Source organism: Sceloporus undulatus, chromosome 3 (assembly GCF_019175285.1).
Source record: "Sceloporus undulatus isolate JIND9_A2432 ecotype Alabama chromosome 3, SceUnd_v1.1, whole genome shotgun sequence".
NCBI classification, from domain to species: domain Eukaryota; kingdom Metazoa; phylum Chordata; class Lepidosauria; order Squamata; family Phrynosomatidae; genus Sceloporus; species Sceloporus undulatus.
Window position 1 is genome coordinate 62,947,926 of NC_056524.1, and position 22,888 is coordinate 62,970,813.

General features: G+C 40.3%; 1 protein-coding gene across 1 annotated transcript in view; it reads right to left on the bottom strand.

The window, feature by feature from the left end:
- ADAMTS5 (ADAM metallopeptidase with thrombospondin type 1 motif 5) overlaps positions 1 to 22,888 on the bottom strand; it is a 66,034-nt gene that overhangs the window by 20,929 nt on the left and 22,217 nt on the right. Inside the window, exon 2 of the mRNA XM_042459744.1 lies at positions 21,366 to 21,498. Within this exon, the coding sequence (XP_042315678.1) occupies positions 21,366 to 21,498 (133 nt within the window). The remainder of the gene's footprint in view (positions 1 to 21,365; positions 21,499 to 22,888) is intronic.

The window sequence follows — 22,888 nt, forward strand, 5'->3', positions numbered from 1 at the left end:
ACCCCTGTTTGGGGCAAAGTACAAAACAAGTGATCCTGTCACTTCTTTATAATCTCTCAGCAGCTTTTAACATTATTGGTCACATTTGCTCTTGATGCATTCCCACACATTTTATGGAACATTCTATTACGGAGGTTACAGCTCTTATTTCTAGCATTGGTTCTAGAGAGATTCAGCTCTTATTTCTAACATTGTGCTTTAGGCCTAACTGTTGAACTGAGGGGTGCCAAAGGGTACTATTTTGTCCTCAGCATTACTTAACATCTGTATTGCAGTGTTCCCAGACTGCCCTCCACAGACTCTCTCCTCTAGCCCAAACCTGATTTTTCTGGCAAAAAGGTGTGTTTCTGTTTCTGGAAGTTTCTAGAAACTGAATAATAATCTTCTAAATAGGCTGTGTATCTCCCTAACACAATTTAACATCTCCAAATATTTTTTTCCAAACGTGCAAGTGGACTTAGGACCACTTTTAGGTTCACCCATCCCCCCATTTATGTCCAAGGGTTCTGAGTCAGAAAATGGGCTCACAGACCCATGAGAATTCTATATGAACCCATATAGAAAGGATATCAGGAGATATGGGTTCTAAGGTCCATGAACTAGGCAGATGGCCTACTTCGGATTGGGTAACAACCCCTGGCAGAGTAAGTATACACTCTGAGAGTACTTAGTTCAAATCTCTGAGTGGAGGGTGGCAAGACTGGTGACAAGTTGTGTGTAGTGGCAGGAAAAGTGGATCCACAAGATACATCTGTTACAGTACCAAGACAACCTGGCCACAGAAGTTCATACTCTGATAATGTCCAATTGGACTACTGCAATACAGTATACTTGAGGCCTCCTTTGAAGATCATTTGGATGTTGCAGACTGTGTAGCATGTTGTTGTCCTAATATGGACAAGCATAGCAAGTATTTGCCACCTGTTCTGAAATATCTGCACAGGGTGTCAGTGAACTACAGTGTCTAATTCAAAGTGCTAATGCTAGAGTACCAAGCCCTATATGGCTCAGGAGCTAAGGATTTAGAGGATTATTTTCCCTTAAATCTCAAATTAGAATTTAAGTTTAGCCAAGGAGGGTCAGGTAACATAGACCTTGGAGCTATCACAAATGGCACTGCCTTCTTGGTAGTAGCAACCTAGGTGTGATGCTCCAGTCTATCAGGTATTCAGTTGTCCTGCACGTCCATCATTTCTCTTCATCCCGAACAATATCAGTTTCATCCAGTTTGTTTCTACTTTTCTCTTTAACTTTTTTAAATTTTTTAACTTTTTTAACATTAAACAGCCAGCACCTAATAGAGAAGTGATTAAATGAACAACATTTGGAGTATGTGTGCCTATATTTACAGAGCCTGTGAAATTCTTGTTGATTTTCCATTAGCTAAATCAAAACTATATGTCAATGATTTATTCCAGTCTTAGTCTGCAACTTTATTTGTTCTTATTTCTTTTAGTAGGATACACTAGAGCTCTCTAGCTTAGAATTTTGAACATCTGCTCCTCAACTGCAAATCTCAGGATCCCATAGGATGGAACTATAGCAGGTAAAGTGGAATCATAGTACTAGCAGACTGGCAGAGGGCAAACGTTGTCCCCATCTTCAAAAAGGGGAAAAAAGAGGATCCCAACAATTATCGTCCAGTTAGTCTGACATCAATACCAGTAAAGATTCTAGAGCAGATAATTAAACAAAGAGTCTGTGAACATCTAGATGGCAATTCCATAATCACAAAAAGTCAACATGGGTTTCAGAGAAACAAGTCATGCCAGACAAATCTGATCTCTTTCTTTGATAAAATTACCAGCATGTTAGATGAAAGGAATGCTGTGGATATAGTATATGTTGATTTCAGTAAGGCCTTTGACAAGGTTTCCCATGACATTCTTGCAAACAAGCTTGTAAAATGTGGGCTAGACAAGGTAACTGTTACATGGATTTGTAACTGGTTGACCGGCCGAACCCAAAGGGTGCTCAACAATGGCTCCTTTTCATCCTGGAGAGAAGTGACCAGTGGGGTCCCACAGGGCTCTGTCCTGGGCCCAGTGCTATTCAACATCTTTATCAATGACCTGGATGACAGAATTGGGAGCATAATTATCAAATTTGCAGATGACACCAAATTAGGAGGAATAGCTAATACCCCAGAGGACAGGATCAAGATTCAAAATGACCTGAATAGACTAGAAAGCTGGGCCAAAGCTAACAAAATGAAATTCAACACGGAGAAATGTAAGGTATTGCACTTAGGGTGGAAAAATAAAATGCACAGATATAGGATGGGTGACACCTGGCTGAATGAAACTACGTGTGAAAGGGATCTAGGAGTCTAAGTAGACCACAAGTTGAACATGAGTGAACAGTGTGATGCGGCAGCTAAAAAGGCCAATGCAATTTTAGGCTGCATCAATAAAAGTATAGTGTCTAGATCAAGAGAAGTAATAGTGCCACTGTATTCTGCTTTGGTCAGGCCCCACCTGGAATATTGTGTCCAGTTCTGGGCTCCACAATTCAGAAAGGACATTGAGAAACTGGAGCGTGTCCAAAGGAGGGTGACAAAAATGGTGAAGGGTCTGGAAACCATGCCCTATGAGGAACGACTTAGGGAGCTGGGGATGTTTAGCCTGGAGAAAAGAAGATTAAGAGGTGATATGATAGCCCTGTTTAAATATTTGAAGGGATGTCATATTGAGGAGGGAGCAAGCTTGTTTTCTGCTGCTCCAGAGAACAGGACCCGGAACAATGGATGCAAGCTGCAGGAAAAGAGATTCCACCTGAACATTAGGAGGAACTTCCTGACAGTAAGGGCTGTTCGACAGTGGAATGCACTCCCTTGGAGGGTGATAGAGTCTCCTTCCTTGGAGGTCTTTAAACAGAGGCTGGATGGCCATCTGTCAGGGATGCTTTGATTTGGATTTCCTGCATGGCAGGGGGTTGGACTGGATGGCCGTAGTGGTCTCTTCCAACTCTACGATTCTATGATTCTATGATTCTATACTATAATTGTATAGTGTGAAAGAGCCCCTAAACCCTATGCTAAAATGAACTAGCTAGTCTTGAAGTCACTAGATTCCTTCTTCTCTTCCTCTTTATAGGTTCACTTGCTGATAAAAAAATAATAGAACACTTGTTAATGCTATTCTGCTTCTTCTTCTTTTTTTTTTTTTGGCACCTACTGAAGATAATTTAATTGTAAAACTTCAGATCTGGAGCACCAAACAAGATATGACACCCCCAAACATTTCTCCCACGTGTAAACACTTTCAATTGTCTGTCACGTTTTATTTGCCTGTCATCCAGTCTGATGTAAAGCTCACTTGAAAACTTGCTCACAACTTTGTGACATTTCTGTTTGGTCCTAAACTGGCCTAAATACCAGTGTAATCTTGGAAGCTCAGCAGGATCAGCTCTTGTTACTACTTGTATGGGACAGTGTCAATGAATACCAGGTGCGCAGGCTATATTTCAGAGAAAGGAACTGAAAGGACCCATCTCTGATTATTCCTTGCCTAAGGAAATCCTATGAAATTCATCTCCACAAGTGACTTGAAGTAGTTTTCTCTCATGCACACACATTAAAGATATTACCAGATGATAGCTTTGGGTTAAAAGAAAAAAGATAAAAGCAAAAGAAAGCTAACGAAAGCTTAGTACAGACAGTCTGTTTGAGAACTGGTCTGTGGACCATCTGAAATCTAATGAAATAGGGCTGAAGCTCGGACAACAGACAATTAAAAGGTGACATGGTATCTTATCCTAGATACATGATGGACCAAAATTTGGTCTCAATTGCTCCAGTAGATAAGACCAAAATCAGCACGTTCCAACAAGGGGATTACATTTAAACCTTAGGGGGAACATGCTGATTGTATGTTCTCAAATGACTGTGGAACAGACTGTTTTTGAATACAGTTGACTCTCTTGCACTACTGGTTTTGAAGCAAAGGTGAGGTGGATCCACATCAAAAGGTGGTAAAACAAGATTTTCTGCATCAGCTGATGGTAGGCCTAGGTTAACCTGAAGTTCTTCCAACTCTACAATACCATTTGTTTTGATGGTTATGTACCTTCAAGCTGATTCTGAATTTGCTAGCATTTTCTTCTCAAAATTTATTCAGGGCAATTTGCCACTGCTTTCTTGTAAGGCAGAGAGAGTGTGCCTTGTCATGATCATAATGGTTCTTTGCTGTTCTGGTTCGGCACTCAAACCACTACACTATGGTGGTTCCCTCCTATGATTCTATGCTTCTTGGTTTTTTAAAAAAACAACTTTAATGATACTTTTTCAGTACTGATATTTCCAGCTAAGTGAAAATGACATATAATTTTACCAGCAGGGTAATGTTTATACTGCAGTAATGTTTAAAGTGGTTTTAAAAGAACAGATCAGAGGAAATGTCAGTGTTCCCCAGTGTATTGCATTGAAAAAGTAGCTGGTTCTTCCTTATACTGTCTACTATTCAAGAGGATGGAAACAGTGAATAACTGCTCTATTAATTCCTTCTTATTTAGGGTTCAAGAAAATCTAAGTGATAATTGTATGGAAGTATGAAAAGAAAACAGAGCAAAACATGATTTTTTAGCCCAAGGAATGTCCAAATTCCTCGATAGGTGTGGAGTACTCAAGAACACCCAGAATCTCATTGCAATTTCTCCTTATTCCAGGCTATAGGGATATTCATAAATGTACTTTTATTTGGGGCTTTTATTTGGGACTTCTATTTGATAAATCAATTCAGCAAGCATTTTTGGGTAACTGCTGGTGCCAATGATGCTTGACAAGGGAGCATGTTTTTGAAAATGCTGCCACTCTGAATATCCCTGCCCACCTGGTTCTAGCTACAATGCCCTTGGTAAAGCACCATGAGGTATTAAACTGGTGGTTTTCCTTTATAGGATAATCTACTGAGGTTTAGTCAGAATTTTAAAGGTGCTATCCAAGGTACTGAACCTTAACCTCCAAAAAGATTTAGCATATTGCATAGCTCCTTTAACATGTGGACTATAATCCAGAGACAACTCATCATCCCTCTGACATAAGCCATCAGCTGCCACCAAATTGGTGGCAGGATTCTTCAGTGGAATGTTCTTCGCTACAACAAGAAAAGCCTGTCAGGTCTCACCAATGGAAGAGATGGTCTACCAAAGACTACTTAGCAGTATGCTTCCTTAAACATGATGCTGGCCCTAAGTCTGATCAAATTCTTAAAATTTTCTTTTTTACTGATTCAAAATATTCTAGGGAATGGGTTTCTTGTAAGGCATCTTGCAAAGGTTCCCCCTCTTGAGAAAGACCATCTCCCGACCACCACCACCACCCTGCAGGGTTCACTCTCAATGAAACTCCTGTTGTCCCAGTGACACAATGGGACTGGAACACCTTCAATTACCAATGAGAGAAATGCTGCTTTTAACTTGTTTTTAATGCTATTTTTAACTGTTTCTAAATTGTGCTTTATAAATAGAAATTTACTTTGTGTTTTAACGTTTGTATTAGGTAAGGTAAAGGTATTCCCCCTTGACAAGGTTGTCAAGTCATGTCTGGCTGTAGGGGGCGGTGCTTATCTCCATTACTAAGCTGAAGAGCCAGCATTGTCAGAGACTACTCTGTGGGCCATGTGGCCAGTATGACTGCATAGAATGCTGTTGTGCTTTTAAAATGCTACTCTGGATATCCTATTGGGAAAAAGTAGGGATGCAAATTAAATAAATAAATCTGGGGGAGACCTCTTCCCCTTACACACACTGCTTGACTTGGGAAGATATATGGTGGGTGAATGCAGGAATCTCACTGTCTCCAGTTACTGACTGGGAATAACCATGGATCCATCCCTTTTCAATCTTAAAACTAGGATGGCGAGAAGTTTACTTTGGCAAATCCATGTTATGTTTCATCGGTGAGGTTAATCCTTATCTCAATGTAGTAGAAGAACAACATGGGAAATCTTAGTTCTCCTTTCCAAGAAGAATCTGGAAGCATGTGTCTGTAGAGATGTGTGTGTGTGTTAGGGACAGAATGAGAATTTGTCCATTTGTCAAAGACAGTTCCTGTCCTCTTGGGAAACCTGTGCAGCAAGAAAAATGGCATATTGAAAATTAGCACAATTTGCAAGAACTTTTGTTTCTGGCACAGCATAAACTCTGCAATATTTTTTTAAAAAAACCTGTGCAGGAGTTTGAGATATATTGCAACTAGGCTATAAAAATCTGAATCCACAATCTTTTCACTATACATAGAAAAGTGTACAGCTTTCTTAAAAACAAAAACAAAAACCAACAATGAAAAAACCCACCAAGGAACTTCACATATTTTTTGCTATAAACTTGAGAAAAATGCAAACAGCATAGAGAAGGGCTTAGTATTAGTTGTGCAAACCAAATATTACACAGCAGGGAAAGAAAGTTGGCTGACTAAAGTTGCAGCCTTTGCTCGTTTGAATATTGTACAATTTTCATTCCATGAGGAAAGCTGCACAGTTTTCATCTTCTGTGCAAAAAGTGTCACCATTTTTAAAGAACTTGGCAGTTTTCTGGTTAAGCTGTGCAATTTGCACACAAAAGCTGTGCAGTTTCTCATCATTGCAGGAGGGAAAATTGCCAGAGTGTCTCGAAGCTACAAGATAATTCCCCCTCCCATTCTTCTTGATATCCATCAGGAATAGGAACAAAAAATGAGAATTACCATCCCTAATATATGTACTGATTGCTCCAGGACTTGAGAACAGGGGCCTGTCTCCTAAAACCATTCAGCTTGCTGGGAATGGTTTTAGGGAGCCAAATCAGTTGCTAGGACTAAAATGTTTCCATGCTTCTTGCTCCTAGATACTGCTGTGTTTGCTAGAAACTTAACTGCTGTTGTACTGAAAACACCTTCAGGAGTTAGCAAGCAAATGCTCTGTCAGTTGCTGACAGTCTCCTTAACCTAGTAACTTAGCAGCACAGTTAGGTGTACCTAAGAATGACATTTATTTGGATGCTAGTCCTGTTATTATTCCATTTATATTCCATCCTTTCTCCATGACAAAGCTCATAGTGAAATACACCTGCAATATAGTGAGCCATTTCACAGGCAGTAACATCGCTGGGGGAGGGTATGAGGAGTGCGGGCAGAACCAGGTGACACTCCAGAAGGCCCGAGGCCTTTGCGCACTGTCAAGGCCACCGCAAGGCTTGGGCACCCTGTCTGGGCCATGCGCACAGTTCACTTGTGTGCATGCACACACCCATGCAGGGCGTACATGCCAGAAGTCCTGCCCCCAGAAGCCCCACAGCCTGCATCAGGTATCACCAAGTCAGGTGATGTCACTGCATCCAAGCATTAACCATATCTGGGTGTTGGTGAAGGATGCCGGATGAGGGGTCTTTAGATTATGCCCTGGGACCACAGCTCATATGAGCATGTCAGTTCCCTTGTATAACAGAGACTGTCCTCCATCATGTGCCACCCTATATTCTAGGTTCAATGGATGGTGGTTTCTAAGCTGCTAAACTGGATTGTACTGAGATATTGGTAATCCTCCATGTCTACTTCCTAGCTTCCAAGAACCTTTTCTCATGAAGCTTCACCAAAGTGGTTTTCTAGATATTATACAAGAACACTGTTTTTTTGTAAAGGCAAAGTCTCTCTATACAGGTTAATTATTAAGGTATTTTATTTTTCTTGATCCATGATATCTAATACGTAAAAGTGCAATTGCATAATACATTCAATACACACTGGTGTAATTAAAATAATATGTTTGAAAAATATTATTACTATGCATGGTTATGCCACATAGATTAGTGTACACAAGGAATGCCACATTCTTGAGTAAGAAGAATGCTACAGGACTTGTGGTGTATTTATTTGGGAAAAATCTCAGCTCACATACAGCATCTGTTTTCCAAGGTGACCATGCCTTTTGCCTTGCTTTCCATCTAAAATAACTGAAGTAGGAGGAGATCAGATTACTTGTCCAATCTGAGTCAGCAACTAACATATAATCCTCCTGATGCCCAGGTCGATACAGTAAATAATTTACTGGGATGTATAAAGGAACTCATTTATCTGAAAATCATTTGGCATGCTTCAGTGCAAGCTACACATCAATGTTCTAATCATTTATATAAGTAGGAAATGTGGCCCTCTAGAGATTTCATGAGACCTCAGATCCCATCAGCCCTAACCACCACAGCCAATGATGAGAAGTGCTGGGAGTTACAGTCCAACAACATATGGAGGGCAGCTTATTTACCACCTCTGCTTTATGATTATGGACACAAACATGCATACTGCCATACTAAGTACCTTAAGGATAATCAAAACTGACACTTAAATTGCAAATTCCTGTGCAGCTGTCCTTCAGCAACCCCTGCCCTTGGCCTTTTTTTTCATTTTTTTTAACAGTCATGCACTCTGAACAGCACCTGACAAGCAGATCTAACAACCACTTAGCTTCAGTCACAGTCACCGTAGGAAATTAAAAATTTCCCCTCTTAGTAACACATCTCTGCTAAGTCCCCTACAGTTCCTTTTTGGTCTCTGGTGAGGTCACCAGGGAACATTTTCTGTAGCCCACCTTCCTCTAAACCTGGAAACTGCCCCCAGGAAAATGATTTGCAAAAAAAATTGCTGTTTAAAGGGTTTGGTTCAATAAAGCACACAAAAAGTCATGCTAAGATCCTGAACAGTTCTTCCCCCAGCTGACTATGAAAACATTTGACTCATTAGAAAACTCCCCCATTCCAGGATGTATGATTCCACTAGTGTCAAGTTCCTATTTCAAAGTAAAATTTCAAGAATCTGGCTTCTGAAATTTCTGCTGGCAGACAAAAAAAGGTTCCCTAGATTGAGGGCCGTGCTCTGCATTTTCAGTTGTTAAAGCCATGGTGCCAAGTACAGAGTCCTGAGAGCTGGGAGATTGATATTTGGCTGTTGCTCATAAGGGTTCAAGCACTGCTGCTATGTAGCTTTTGAAAACATGACCTCTTTTAATCTAATCATTCATGGAGGTATATTCACACAGAGATCAGCGCAACTGTAGAAAGCCTCTAACCGCAGCCAAATTCCCATCGAGATGCTGTTATGTCTGAGGCACTTCCCTGGTCTCTGGCAGAATTGTTCATTTAACACACCCTCATACACATTAAGCAGAACTTCATGTTACTGCAAGACCAGATTGTTCTTTCAAAAACATTTCAAACACTAAAGCATTAAAATCTGTGAATAGGATCTCAATAGCACTGAAATATTCCACTACTCCCTAGCATTAGGTGGAAGGAGGTGGCTACCTCAAGTAGTCCATTTGGGGCATCATAAACAAGAAGCAAATTGGTAAATATTTTAGTTATTATTGTATTTTTACTGCTATAGATGAAGAGAACTTTATGCATGTTTTTCTGCCTTGTGTCAAAAAATTACTCAGCTGGCTTTGGGTATTGTAAAACATGAGTAGGAGGGGATGCCATCTGCTATTCTCTCAGGCAGCAAAATGTCTTGGGCCAGTCCAGATGGGATCAGTTTACTCTTCTCTGCATCAGCCACCTGTAGAACAGCCCGGTATTTGTTTTTGGGGGTTTTGGTGTGGAGGAATACTGTAGCCATTCACACATTCGGCAAGTGGGGCATTTATTTGGCCTTCCACATTAATGAAATTATTTTTTATGCAAGCAGAGAAGCTGTAGTACAGTGGCTGTTACTAGCAACCTTTTGCACAGTTCATGCCCCCAGTTTCAGCTCAGCAAGACTTGATGTCTCTTGTCCTATTGCTCACCTCTTACCAAGGCTGAATGCTGAGTACTCATCTTTTTTCTTTACCAGCGCAAGCATGTTTACGAGGGCTCAGTGCAAATGCTGTGTTAGCACCAGACATTTCAATGGAAAACTGTACAAAAAGTAATAATCCAAATGCATTAAATGTTTTCTTCCCACAGATGTCAGCAGAGCAGCTGTGGGTTAATTATAATCTCTGATGGCTTTAAAAAAAACCACCACAGAGCCGGATTCAGACACCTGGACATGTGCCCAAACTTTATCTCTCCCAGGGGAAGGCAAAGATGAAAGCTAGACATCCTTCACAATTGTTTCTTTGCTCATAGGAATCCAAAAAGCTTGCTCCTGTCTAGCCTAGAGTTTGCTCTTATCTGAGATAACCTGACAAGCTTTCAACTCAAAAGGTTGCCTAGTCAGCAGTGGTATATACAATAAAAGTGACTGTCGGTTATATGTTTTCCTAGCAAAAAATATGCAACCCCCTTCCCAGTGTTGGAATCCTGTAAGATTAAAATGATAACATGCCATACACAAAGCTTTATCTACCTCAAGAACAGTATGGTGGTATCAGGATAATCTACACATACAGATAACCAAATTACAAAATGCAAAGGTTGAATTTCAGTAAACTTCTTTCAGAGAGTACTCACTACATGCTGTGTGTGCAAGTTCTCAAAATATTGTTGCTGTTGATATTTCATTTATATTCCACCTTTCTCCAATATTAAGTACAGACTTAATACTCAGTTCTTCTCAAGTACCTTGGGAGCTGTATTTTAAGGGTATGGATTTAAAATTTATAGCAGACAATTCTAAACACTTTGCTAACTCCTTAGGCTGGTGCCGTGATAGTAAAAATGGTATGAAACCTGTATAAGTCTGTGGAAATAGTGTCATTTTGTCTATAAATGATTGTCAGATGGAGAACTGAGATTGTTTGTTACTATATATATTTTATTATTGACTACAGATTGGTCATATTTGGTTCTACTTTCCACTCTCATTCTTCACACTTGGACCCAAATGGGAAGGCTCTTTTACAGAACCATATTTTCATCTCATTAGTCTGCTCTGTCATCCCTGTAGCACCAGCCTTTCTCTCCCCTTGTGTTTCTGACAGAATCCAGCAAAAAACTATCTGTGGTCCAAAACACACTGCAGAAATAATCCAGTTTGAGACTGCTTTCCCAGTTGTTCATGGCCTCATGACAGAAATACAATGTCTTAATGACAGCTGATGCCCCTCTAGGTTCCATTTTTTGAAATCCAAAAGAAATACTTCCTGCAAGTTTATGAATATTTTTCCAACAAGCATAAGACATATACACATTTTAAAGGGGCTTGACAGACCACTCCAAAGGGGTGGTTTGAAGCTGCCCCTTTTAGAGCTGGATTGGGGCCGTGGCAACTATGGGGCTGTATAGACCACCCCTTTTAGCGCTGGATTGGGGCGGCAGCAACTACATGTCGTGGCCCTGATCTCGCCTTTCTGCAGCACAAAAAGGATCTGCAAAAAAGTGGGGCTGTACATACCACCCATTAAGGCCAGCCTGGGGGTGGAGTCAGGGCATGGGGTCCATACTACGCACGCCCCGACTCCAATCCCAGGCCAGCGTGACACTGTGTACTGCACCACAGTGCAGTGTGACACTGCATGCCACCTCTGGTGCTGCATCTACATGATGCAGCACCAAAGGAGCACCAAAAAGCCAGGGTGCAAAAAGGAGCCGTTTTTTGTGGCTCCTTTTTGAATCATGGAAAGGTGAAATCGGGGCCACGGCATGTAGTTGCTGTGGCCCCAATCTGGTGCTAAAAGGGGTGGTCTGTACAGCCCCAGTGGCTTGTTCTTGCACCCCAGAAAGGGCACCATATCTTGGGCTATGTAGACGCAGTGCCAGAGGAGCACCGCAACACCTCCCATCATGTGGTGCAATACGTGACATCACACTGACCTGGGGGAGGAGTCGGGGTGTGTGTCATGTAGATGCCACACACCAACTCTGCCCCAGGCTGGCCAAAGATGCTGGTCTGTACAGCCTCCAAATCCCCATACTGTCACATACTTTAGTCTATTTTGATGCTGCATAAAATATATACAGATGTGCCCACCATTCACAGTAATGAGCAGGGCAACTAAGAACATGGATTTTTTATTTTGATTTTCTTTTTTAACTTTTGACAATCAGGGATGTGAATCGATACCTCAAGTAAAATGTTATCTTCTATAAGAAAGTCTATATTACTGTACTTGTATACAGTTGTTTCTTCCCTTACATAGGGGATCTGTTCTGGACCTGCCCGCATAAGGGAAAAAACGCAGATGCTCAAGCCCCATTCAAATGAATGGGGCTTTTGCCCACAGTGGTGTGGCGGTGGCGCATGGGATGCACACCACGGGAGCGTGTGCCATTGTTTTCCCTTCCTTCTAGCATGGCTTCCAGCGTATGCCACGTAAAATGCGCCCGCGTATAACGTGGGCGCACTGTATATAGCAATGCACTCCTATTACACAATATATGTGTCCTAGGACCAAAGTAGATAGTCCGAAAGGACTGGCCTCTGGCCACTAGAGCCTGGGTCAGGTTGGGGCCATGGCAATTGTACTGCCCACTCCTGAAGTAGGTTGTCGCTGTGGTCCCAAACTGGCAACAGTGGAATAAATCTGCTCCTAAAAAGGCCAGCTCTTGCCATCTTGATGCAGCCTCAGCACAGCTTCCAGCTGCTTTGGGGGCATGCATCATCTAAAATCCACATTCCCAAAGTGGCTGAAAGCCACTTTACTTGGCCTGTCTCTTTCAGGCCCTTGTTTAATCTATTGTTATACAAACAACATTAAGCATATAATATCATTAACAATTGCTGAGATTCTCCTTGGATTTTGGGTCATGAATGAATGTAGTTAACATGGGTTGAACTATGGAAAACAAATCAAATGTTCATTCTAGCCAATGCAAGTTCTTTCTCACAACTTTTCAGTCACTATAAGTGCATACATGTTTACCTAAAAAATGTGGAAAATGTGGAACAAATTATTTAACCATCATATATTTAATGACCTCAGGCTACTGCATCAAAAAGTCATTGCTATCAACACTTCTGACACAAAATGTAAGGCAATATACCTAACACCATACATCTGGTGCACCACAATTCAGAAAGGACATTGAGAAACTGGAGCGTGTCCAAAGGAGGGCGACAAAAATGGTGAAGGGTCTGGAAACCATGCCCTATGAGGAACGACTTAGGGAGCTAGGGATGTTTAGCCTGGAGAAAAGAAGGTTAAGAGGTGATATGATAGCCTTGTTTAAATATTTGAAAGGATGTCATATTGAGGAGGGAGCAAGCTTGTTTTCTGCTGCTCCAGAGAACAGGACCCGGAACAATGGATGCAAGCTACAGGAAAAGAGATTCCACCTGAACATTAGGAGGAACTTCCTGACAGTAAGGGCTGTTCGACAGTGGAATGCACTCCCTCGGAGGGTGATAGAGTCTCCTTCCTTGGAGGTCTTTAAACAGAGGCTGGATGGCCATCTGTCAGGGATGCTTTGATTTGGATTTCCTGCATGGCAGGGGGTTGGACTGGATGGCCCTAGTGGTCTCTTCCAACTCTATGATTCTATGATTCTATGATTCTATGATCTGAGACCATAGTCTTGTAAGTTATATTCACTTTCTAGAAGAATGGTCAACTACTGTTTGCAAAGCCCTGGTTTCTAAAATGGCTTAAAATTCATAGTTCACCTACACTTCTGAAAGGGCTGAGTAAATTAATCTTTTTTGGTATTACAGTTGTGTTAAGTTAATATGATGGTTAAAATGCTAAGGGATGATTACATGATCCTGTATGTGCTTCTTGAAGGAAGTAGATAAGCATCTGAGTAATCAACCAGTATTACAGTTGCATGCAAGGATACCCTTAAAGGGAGAGAGTGCATATGTATACTAGCAATGCTGACAAAAAGAACTGGCTAGTAGTTAGTGGTCAGGCATCGGTCATTTGTTACCCCGGTGCTGGGTTAAAAATGGATGGGTAGAATTATGCACTTATGGAAAATCCTATAATTTATGATTTTCCAGGGGCTAAAGTTGGTGATTCATAGAATGTCTGCAGAATGTTATTTTCTTTAGAAATCCATGCCCCATCCTCATGCCTTTTTTTTTTCCAACCAGCAGAGGCATCCACCAGCTTATCAACATGGTTCCGCTTCAGATCAATGCTCTGATGAAATGTGCGCTCTGTCCAACTGCAAGACTAGTCAAGTCAGTGTTAAACTGTTTATTTTCAACTATCGGTTACTGTGTTAATTTCTTCTTTCTTTTTAATATGAAGTGTCAAGTGAGAAAAAAAGGGGGACTGGGATGGTATACAGGAGGAAAAAGGTAAACAAACAGAAGTCCTTTTCTTACAATGCCATAAATGTCATTACATTTTCAAAATAAAGTACCAAAAACATTTGTATGAGCAGTTGTACAGTGAAGGCTGTACAAAGGAAGTCCTGTGCAGAGGGAAAAGCGGAGCTGGTTGGGAGAAAAGATGGAGGCAGCCAAAACTACAAAATCAGGCAGGTGTTGGTAGGGAGGTGTGTTTAAATTCAATCACCAGTGCAATTGCCAAAGCCAAACCCTAAATGACAAAATAGAAGTCCAGTAAATGTTTTAGAAAAATGTAAACACCAATGTGACTATTGGAGCAGCAGGACAACTACTCCCAACTTTATCCATTTTGTAGCAGATACACTCTTTCTGAAGCTGAGATGACAAAGAAATGTTTAACTTCTGACTCTCTAAATCATTCTTCACATGAAATTTCCTTGAATGTACATGACATGATTAAAGTCTGCAAAAAGATTAGTTTAATAATTAAACCATTAAAATTCATGAATATTTGCTCTCTGCTATAGATGTCAGGTGTGATCCTGGACATGTCACATTCTTCTGCAATACAGTACGTCTGTAAAAACTGGATATGGAAACAGTTTTTAAAAGGCAGATCCTTCATTGCAATAAATTTAGAGACATGGACACCTCTTCTGTTAAGAGTGGAGCGAATGAGATGGAATTTCTCAAATTATGATACAGATCTTCCTTAAGTTATTCAGTGTCTCAAATACCAGTGAAAGAAAACAGAAGACTTTAAAGCAATATTAGGATTTTCTAAATACAGGAAACCATCCAATAGGACGGGAGAGAAAAGCAAGAAGACCATTGTTTTCTTACCTAATGTAAAGAGATGCTGTGGAAATGCATCTTTTATTTTCACCTACCTAATTAAGCCTATTTTGAGAAGATGCTAGGCAACAGCTTTAATTCCAAAAAATCACAGTGCAACTATAACATATGTCCCTCAAGTGTTCTTTCTCATTCAAACATGCATCTCAGTCAGGCGAAACCTTTGGCTCTGCCAGTTCCCACAGTCTCATACTATTGTCCATGTTTTTTGGCACTGTCAGAGTGTTATAGGCACAGGCATATGACAAACCAAAGTTTCCCCACCCCTGTTAACATAGCAAGTTACAAAGAAACAAGTACACATTTTCTGTTACTCAACTTCAGACACATATCAGCCAGCCAGCATTTCTGTTCCTGCATTTATTCAACTCATGCCCAATTTACAGACTAAACTGAAGTTATTTTTTTACCTGTTTTATTTTTACTTTAAAAATCTTTCATTTAAGTAAAGTGTCTGAAGTTGATAAATCCAAATGGTTCATATTTGTTTCCCGCATAGAGGTATTGACATGCCATCTTATGATATATTCTTATACATTGTAAATTTATATTTAGCACTTTATTGCCTGGTGGTGAAAGTTGTTGCTGAAGGCTGGTGGTGAAAGTTGCCAGCTAAATAATCCTTGCATACCTGCATGTCCTGAAGTGGGAGATAATGTTCAAACAAAAAGTCTATTCAAATACAGATGGGTGAATCTGTTAAATTCAGTTTTGCTCATGTTCACAATTTTCTACCAATGAGTTCATTTCAGCCTAGGTCAGAATCAGGTTGTGAATGTCACATGAAAATTCATTATGCATTTTTGTGAAAAATTCCAAAATAAGCATATTTTGTATATAGTTTTTGTACACATATTTCAAATGTGTACAATTTTGTGTACATTTTTTTTGGAAACCCAGTTTGAAATATATCATTTTATGTGCACTTCTTCATATGTATGCATTTTTATGCAATTTCTCCTCCTGAAACTGAAGTGCAAACTTCGAAAAACACAATATCTAGGTGTCTTCTAGTTTGTGTTCTACTAGTCCCAATCTCATCTTGATGCAAGTCTTTGAAACAAAGTAACCACAAATTAGGGCTAGATGAGGCTGGGCATTTACATGCCCAGCAGCCCTAGTCCATGAGGGTGCCGCCATGATGGCCCGCTGCCATCAACACAGGTGGTGTCATGATGGCGCGAGTGTTGTGCAGTGCCCAAATGGCCCTGGCAGGAAGTGATGCGATCGGGGCACACATGCATGCCAATCCTGTACCTTCTAGGAAGCCACTTTCAGCAGCTTCTTTTTGCTCCCGGGAGGGAGCGCATCGTTGCCACGCTGTTGGGTTGCTGCAGCAATGATGTGGAGCAAAGAGGGGCAGCACAGAGCTGTTCGTCTGTCGAGCGCTTTAGTGACATAATTTATTACAACTGGTCTCTCACAGAATTCTTCTTTTTTGCATGAGATTCATGTCTGATATTACATAATGAAAGGAAACATGCATCATGGGGCAGAGAGTAAGGATCTATGAGCCAAATAAAATGACTTAATAAAACTATGGAAACTCATTGCTTGTTCTCCCCCTTTTAAAAGCAAGATGCAGTGTCTGAGTAAAAAGTGCAAAAACCAGATCATTTAACAAATGTTAGACTTCTGAAAATATCTATTTTAGCAACCTTTTTAAAAACAACAACTCTGATGTTGTACTACTTCTTCAAATGCAGCTTTTATCTTTTCATATTTATATGTAGAAATCAATTATTTAATATTCCACACATCACTTAGCTCTGTATAAGAAAAGTCTTTTTTATTTTAAATCTTCTCTCTGTTTTTAGAAAGTGGCAGGTTTTTTTTTTTAAAATGATGGTATTTCTGAAAGCACCTACAGTTTGGTCGGTTTTAAAAAATGCAGCTGAAATAGAATAAAAATTAATAATACAAAGATACTCTACAAAATCTCTTTAGTTCTCATTTAATACACCAACACCAACTACTGAATCACTTGCACCAATTACTGATCATCCTTACTAAATGTGTGTTTACCTGTACATCTATTTTTGCATCCCTAAAAAACAATTTCTCACCTTTGTGCTTTTAACCACATTTTACAATCACCATTCAGATGTCACCCCATTTAACCTATATGTCTTGAATTTCCATTATGTTTTATAATCCCCTCATCACATTTGTATATATGTCTGTCCACAGAGGCTCCACTCCACGCATTTGAAGAAAGGTGCTACTAGATCCCCACCCAAATCGCATTCCCATGTTGAAACAGGCTAACACAGCTATCTTCTTCAAAACCACCCTCACTGCATTAATTATACTTTGGTTAAAAATGGTACCAAGGTTATTTCTACTACTAGTAGTATGTGCACGTTCTGTTTAATACATATTGGTCCAAATTGAATGAGGCTATAATTACCACTCCAGTTAATGAGGACAGCACTGGCTTTGACCCTTGCCAATGCTTCCCAGTAACCTTTCCCCCCCACTAATATGACTCCCATAGCTCTGAACTGATCAGATTATTTTCTGTGAACACAGGATGTCTTTGTCTTGCTGCAATTAGCCTTGATCACTGATCAGAAAAATGTTGCACCTCATAATATATTTTGGCTAATGCCAAAACTGCCTAACAAAAGGACCTTCTGCAAGTCCAGGACTCATCTTTCATATAAAGAGAATTGGGACAACAACAGTTCCACTGGGTAAGTGCAGACTAGATTTTCCTTATGTATGAGACCTCATCAAGACTGGTTAAAAGCCTCAGCAATTCTACCTATGCAAAAAAATAAAATAAAAATAAAATAAAAATAAAAATAACAGAAGCAGTTTATTTAATGATGAAGTTCCTTGTTCAGGTCTACTTCCCATAAATTTCTGAGACTATCTGTGACATTTTAAACCCAAGGCTGGAATCCCACTCTCCTTGCTTTTAGGATTTTCCACAACAGACAGAACACAATACTGTCTGTTTCCATTATCTCAGTTCCTCTCAGTGGCCCCATTGATATTATGAATAGGGATGTGATGGAGACCCTACTCCCTCATTACAGTTTCCAGGAGGGGAAGAAACCCTGACCACAAAGGGGGGACAGGAGGTGGGATGAATGATAAATGCTAGTGTGAGAACAATTGCTCCATGATTTGAGAAAGATAAACAGAAGAGCCTATTACTATTACTGGCCATTTGGAGGAGTGTTAAAGTTCAACACATGTGAGATTAGCAGGCAGGTGTTCCAGATGAGCACATACAGTGTTTCTTATTTCAGAATGTGACAGTTGACCTTTAATCAAGGATGGAGAGCATGTTTCCCTCCAGATACTGCTGAACTGCAGTTCAATCAGCCTTAGGCCGCCAGCCAATGGCATCTGGAAGACTATATTTCAACCATTCCTTGGCCTAGGCACTTCAACAGCAGAGTGCAGAAACAGGAATATTGGTAGCTATTTGTGCACCATATGCAGTATTGTCTATTCTGACTATCTATGGTGCTCCAGAGCTTCAGACAAAGATATTTAACTGGTCACTTTTTAAAAATTAAATTAAGATGAAAGGGACTGAACTGGGAACATCTGCAAGGTATCTGTATTACACTGATTTATATGTCTTTCTGCAGGCTCTGTCGTTTGGGCAGGCTGAAATGCTTTCTTTCATGAAATGAGGAAGATCAACATGATATTGCTTCAATTGCATTTCTTCCAACCGAAAAGACTAATTTTTCTTTTAAGTGTGTCTGATGTCAGGAATTATATTATTATTGCTAAACAAATCAAATTCTGTGTACCACCACAACCACCATCTCCCCTCTCCCTCCCTGTCTCCCACTCCACTCAGGGCATAATTTAAGCCTCTGAGATGTCCTATCGCTGGCAGGATGTATTTGGGCTAATCTGAAGTTGTGCACGTGCATACCTAAGCTGCAACCTGTGCAAGCTTCCCTCCTTCCCTGGATACCCTGCCCAAAAACATCAGACCATTGGCAATGGAGGACAGCACTGGGACTTGGATGCTAAATCAACACCGAAAGGAAGTTGCAGGAAAGATTACAGTGGTTAGATTACAGGGCACGATTTAGGAATATTCCTCTTTTCCTGCTTCCTCCTGCTTTATGTGCAGAAGGTCCATATTTATTCCTGGGCATCTTCAGCTAGGGTTGAGAAACACTTTTGTCTTTGAAAACCTTGAGAGCTGCCTGTGAAGATAGCATGAAAGAGGTAGAAGGCAGATTCCCACATTTCTAAAATTCAGATCCAATTTAGCAGTGCACATACTCAAACACAGCAGCTGCCTCTTTGAATACTCAAAGAACCCACAACTATGTAAGTTTTTCTTCACAACGAAAGTCAATCCATCCAAAGTTAAATCTGAGAACAGCTGAAAGTAAATTTATAAGACAGCCCTTATTTCAAACTGAGCAGGAGGAAGCAGGGAAAGAGGAACATTCCTAAATTGGGCCTAATTTTTACCAAGCATCTCTTGTGTCATTCTGTAGGAAAGAACATGGGGGTGTTTCTTGCCTAAAATAACAGGCATAGTGGGACTTGGGGTCCCAGTTTACTAACAAAGTGGGCAGTGTATTCAGGTTTTCAGTTTGTCTTGTGTGTTAACATAAAGGCAGATCCCCTTCCTGTCACTAAAGATGTTTTCCATGAAAACTGTTAGCAGGGTAGAGCAGAGTGAATGCTAAATTTAAAATTGGAAAACAGGGGCACTTTTTTTTCTTTACATTCTTGGAAGGAAATAAGAAGGCAAAGAGAACTTTTAGAGAGTGCCAGCTACTGATTTGTCTTGTACCTGATGCCAAACCAAAGTCAAGTTTGCTTTGGGAGTATCGTTGTTTTACTACAAGGGTATTGATGTGGATGGGAGTTTCATTAGTTTTCAGATAGTGATCAGGTAGGATGCAGTAGTGTTTAGTTTCATGTCCTTTGACTGAATATATATATATATATACCTCACAAAATTTGAAACTATGTGTTTTATTAGTTGTCACTGACCTCAGACACTCTTGAAAGAGAAATAGGCATTCTAGGCTGGAAACTTTTGGAAATGCTATAACAGTGATACAGGGGTGTGTAACTTCTAGAAAGTCTGCATCTACCACTCAGGGGATTTGAAGGGCCACACTCACTATTTTATTAACTTGCTTGGAAGGTTCACACTCTACCCGACCCTGCAATAACATATTGTTCACCCTCACCACTTCATGAAACAAACCATTTGAGCCTGCCTGGTTTCAGTCAAAGCTAATTACTATGAAAGGGACTGCAACTCAGTGAATGGCTTGCCCATCACAGCTACCTCCTGCCCTGTGTGTCCATCTAAGTTTGTAAATATAGTACATGCATCAGAAGCCAGTATGGCACAAAATCTCAGTACACACAATGTTCAGTGTAGAAAAGAGAGTGCAAAAAGCGATGCAAGGTGTTGCAGAGTTTTGTTTGACCAGTTTGTCCTTTGTTAATGTTTATGTTCACATTTCTGCCATTTCTTAAAAAAAATCAGAGCAATTCTGCACATGTCTACAGAGAGAAAAGCCCCACTGAATTTGATGAGATGCACTGCAGGCTAAATTCAAGGTTACGTTTTTGACTCTGGGGTGGTAACTAATAAAGCCATAGAATATCTAATTTTAAAGATGCAAGTAGAACAACACATTTCCTTCCTTCCTTCCTTCCTTTTTTTTTTTTAACTACAAAGTAAATATGGTTTGATATGGATTTGGACCAAATAATAGATGTAGAAGGTTACTCTTCACCCTTCCTGTTGCAGTCCCTATTCATGTCAGGAGGCCCTCACCAGCAAATTATATTTGAAAAAAGTGTCTCATTTTCCTTAATCACTCTTGTGCGGTATAAATTACTGCTTCCTAATCCAACTGGAATTCTGGTTTAAGGGGGCAGGTTAAAGCCGCCTGATTCTTTTATGCTGATCCCCATTCTAGATCTGATAACCTGTATAATCACATCTCTGGATATGTGCCTCCCCACTTGGAAGAATGAAGTGGAACAAAATAAACTGTTACAAATTCAACCCATTAGGTACACATGCAAATAGAGAAAGAGAGAGATAGAGAGAAACAAACTGTTTACCTGGCAAATGTGCTTAAGAGGGGTGAGTACTTCCTTGAAAGGGATAGTAGCATCCCTCCAATTTTTACTCCAGCCTTTATTTAAAAGTGATACTGTCAGAAAGGAAACACCTACTGTGTACCTCCACTTGCCTCCTGATCCCCTGTTAGTTAACCCCAAAGTGCAAATGTACACAGCCTTAATCCCCAAGAGTATATCTGAACCAGGGGAAAATCTGGAATTACTTGTAAAGTATTTTGGTAACTAATGCAGCTGTTACAAGTGTTGTATTTGGCAAGGGAACAAAAAAGGCATTGCATACCAATTTCGTGAGCCACTGTAAAAGCCGCATGGAGGCCGTCATCTTCAATCACTGCACAGCTGCGCTCAGGAGAGCATATGGTTCCAACGTCAGCCATTCCCAGAGTATCACATGAATGATGCCCACATAAATCCTGCCAAAGAAGGGAAGGGAAAGAAAGCATTTGAAGTCCAGTTTTGAACCCACAGGCACTGACAGCTTTGAGCTACAATCTCTTTGCAAACAGCAAGAGATGGATAATGATAATAAGCCTACACAAGGATTGCAACAACAAAGGCAACAATTAGCAGCATGTTGGACTCTTTGTTTGAAGCTCTTCAAGCCCCCAACAGACAACTGTTAGGGCCAATTGGAAACTATTTTCATTTATTGCAAAGAGCTGGAGCAGCCCTTAAATTAACCACCCATATTCATAGTACACACACGATTTTAATACTGAAAATCAAGATTATCCTTACTTCCGTGAGGATGTAGTGACAGGGTGACTGTTTGGTGTAAGCCAATTGTTGTGTGTGCCTTGGTGGACCAGGAGGTGGCATTCAAATATTCTTTTTCCAATACAGATCAACATGAGTTTCTATGTTTAAGAATGCATAAGAATATTTTCAAAAAAATTGTAATTATTCCATAATGAATATATTTCCCCCACAAATTCAGTAGAAAGAAATTCTGGTTAAAAAAATTCTGAATGTGGAAGAACATAAAAGTGACAGGTCCAGCCTTCCAAGCAGAGGGCTTAGATTCAGCCACATTTGAGGTGTTGAATTACGGTTTCCACATTTTTTCCCTGACAAACTCCTCATGTGTAACAGCTACATGGTTTACAGGTACAACATGACAAAAATAGATGTGCCATTCAAATTTGGCCTGGTCAGTATATTGAGAATTTTCTTTTGTTTTGCTGAGAATAGTCCAAAATCAAATTCTATAGAAAAGTGTTTTTATTAGTGTGTGTGTGCGTGCATGTGTGCCGGGGGTGGGGGTGGGTACAAAACTGACAAATCAATCCAATCCTATGAATAATCAATGGTACTGATTATCAGTGATGATGGTGATTTTGGCAACTGTTTTTAGCTATGAGATTTTTAAAGGCTTCCCAGGGTCTTTACCTACAGGGAACTTCAGGCCTGCTGGTGATATTTCCTCTCCAATTTTAGTAACCCGCCTAACCTCAGGTCTGTGAGAGCTACCAAAATAACTTTGTTATAGGGTTTATTTACAGTTATGAGGCCAAAGCTGTGGCCTCCTTGCATGATCCATGGTCAAGTGACTAGAATAATAAATAACCTCTGAACTCACTCCAAATGTTTTACTTTGTTAATGTGATCAGAAATTAACTATGGTGGCAAAGTAAACATAAAAGCAATGCAAGGACCTGAAAACATCATATGGGCCTGATTGATTTCCACAGAAAGTGACTATGAAAGCAACAGTATGCAAAGGGATCTTGTAGCACCTTTGAGACTAATACCAATAGTCCATACCTGGTGGCCCAGTGGTTAAATGCCTATACTGCAGCCAAT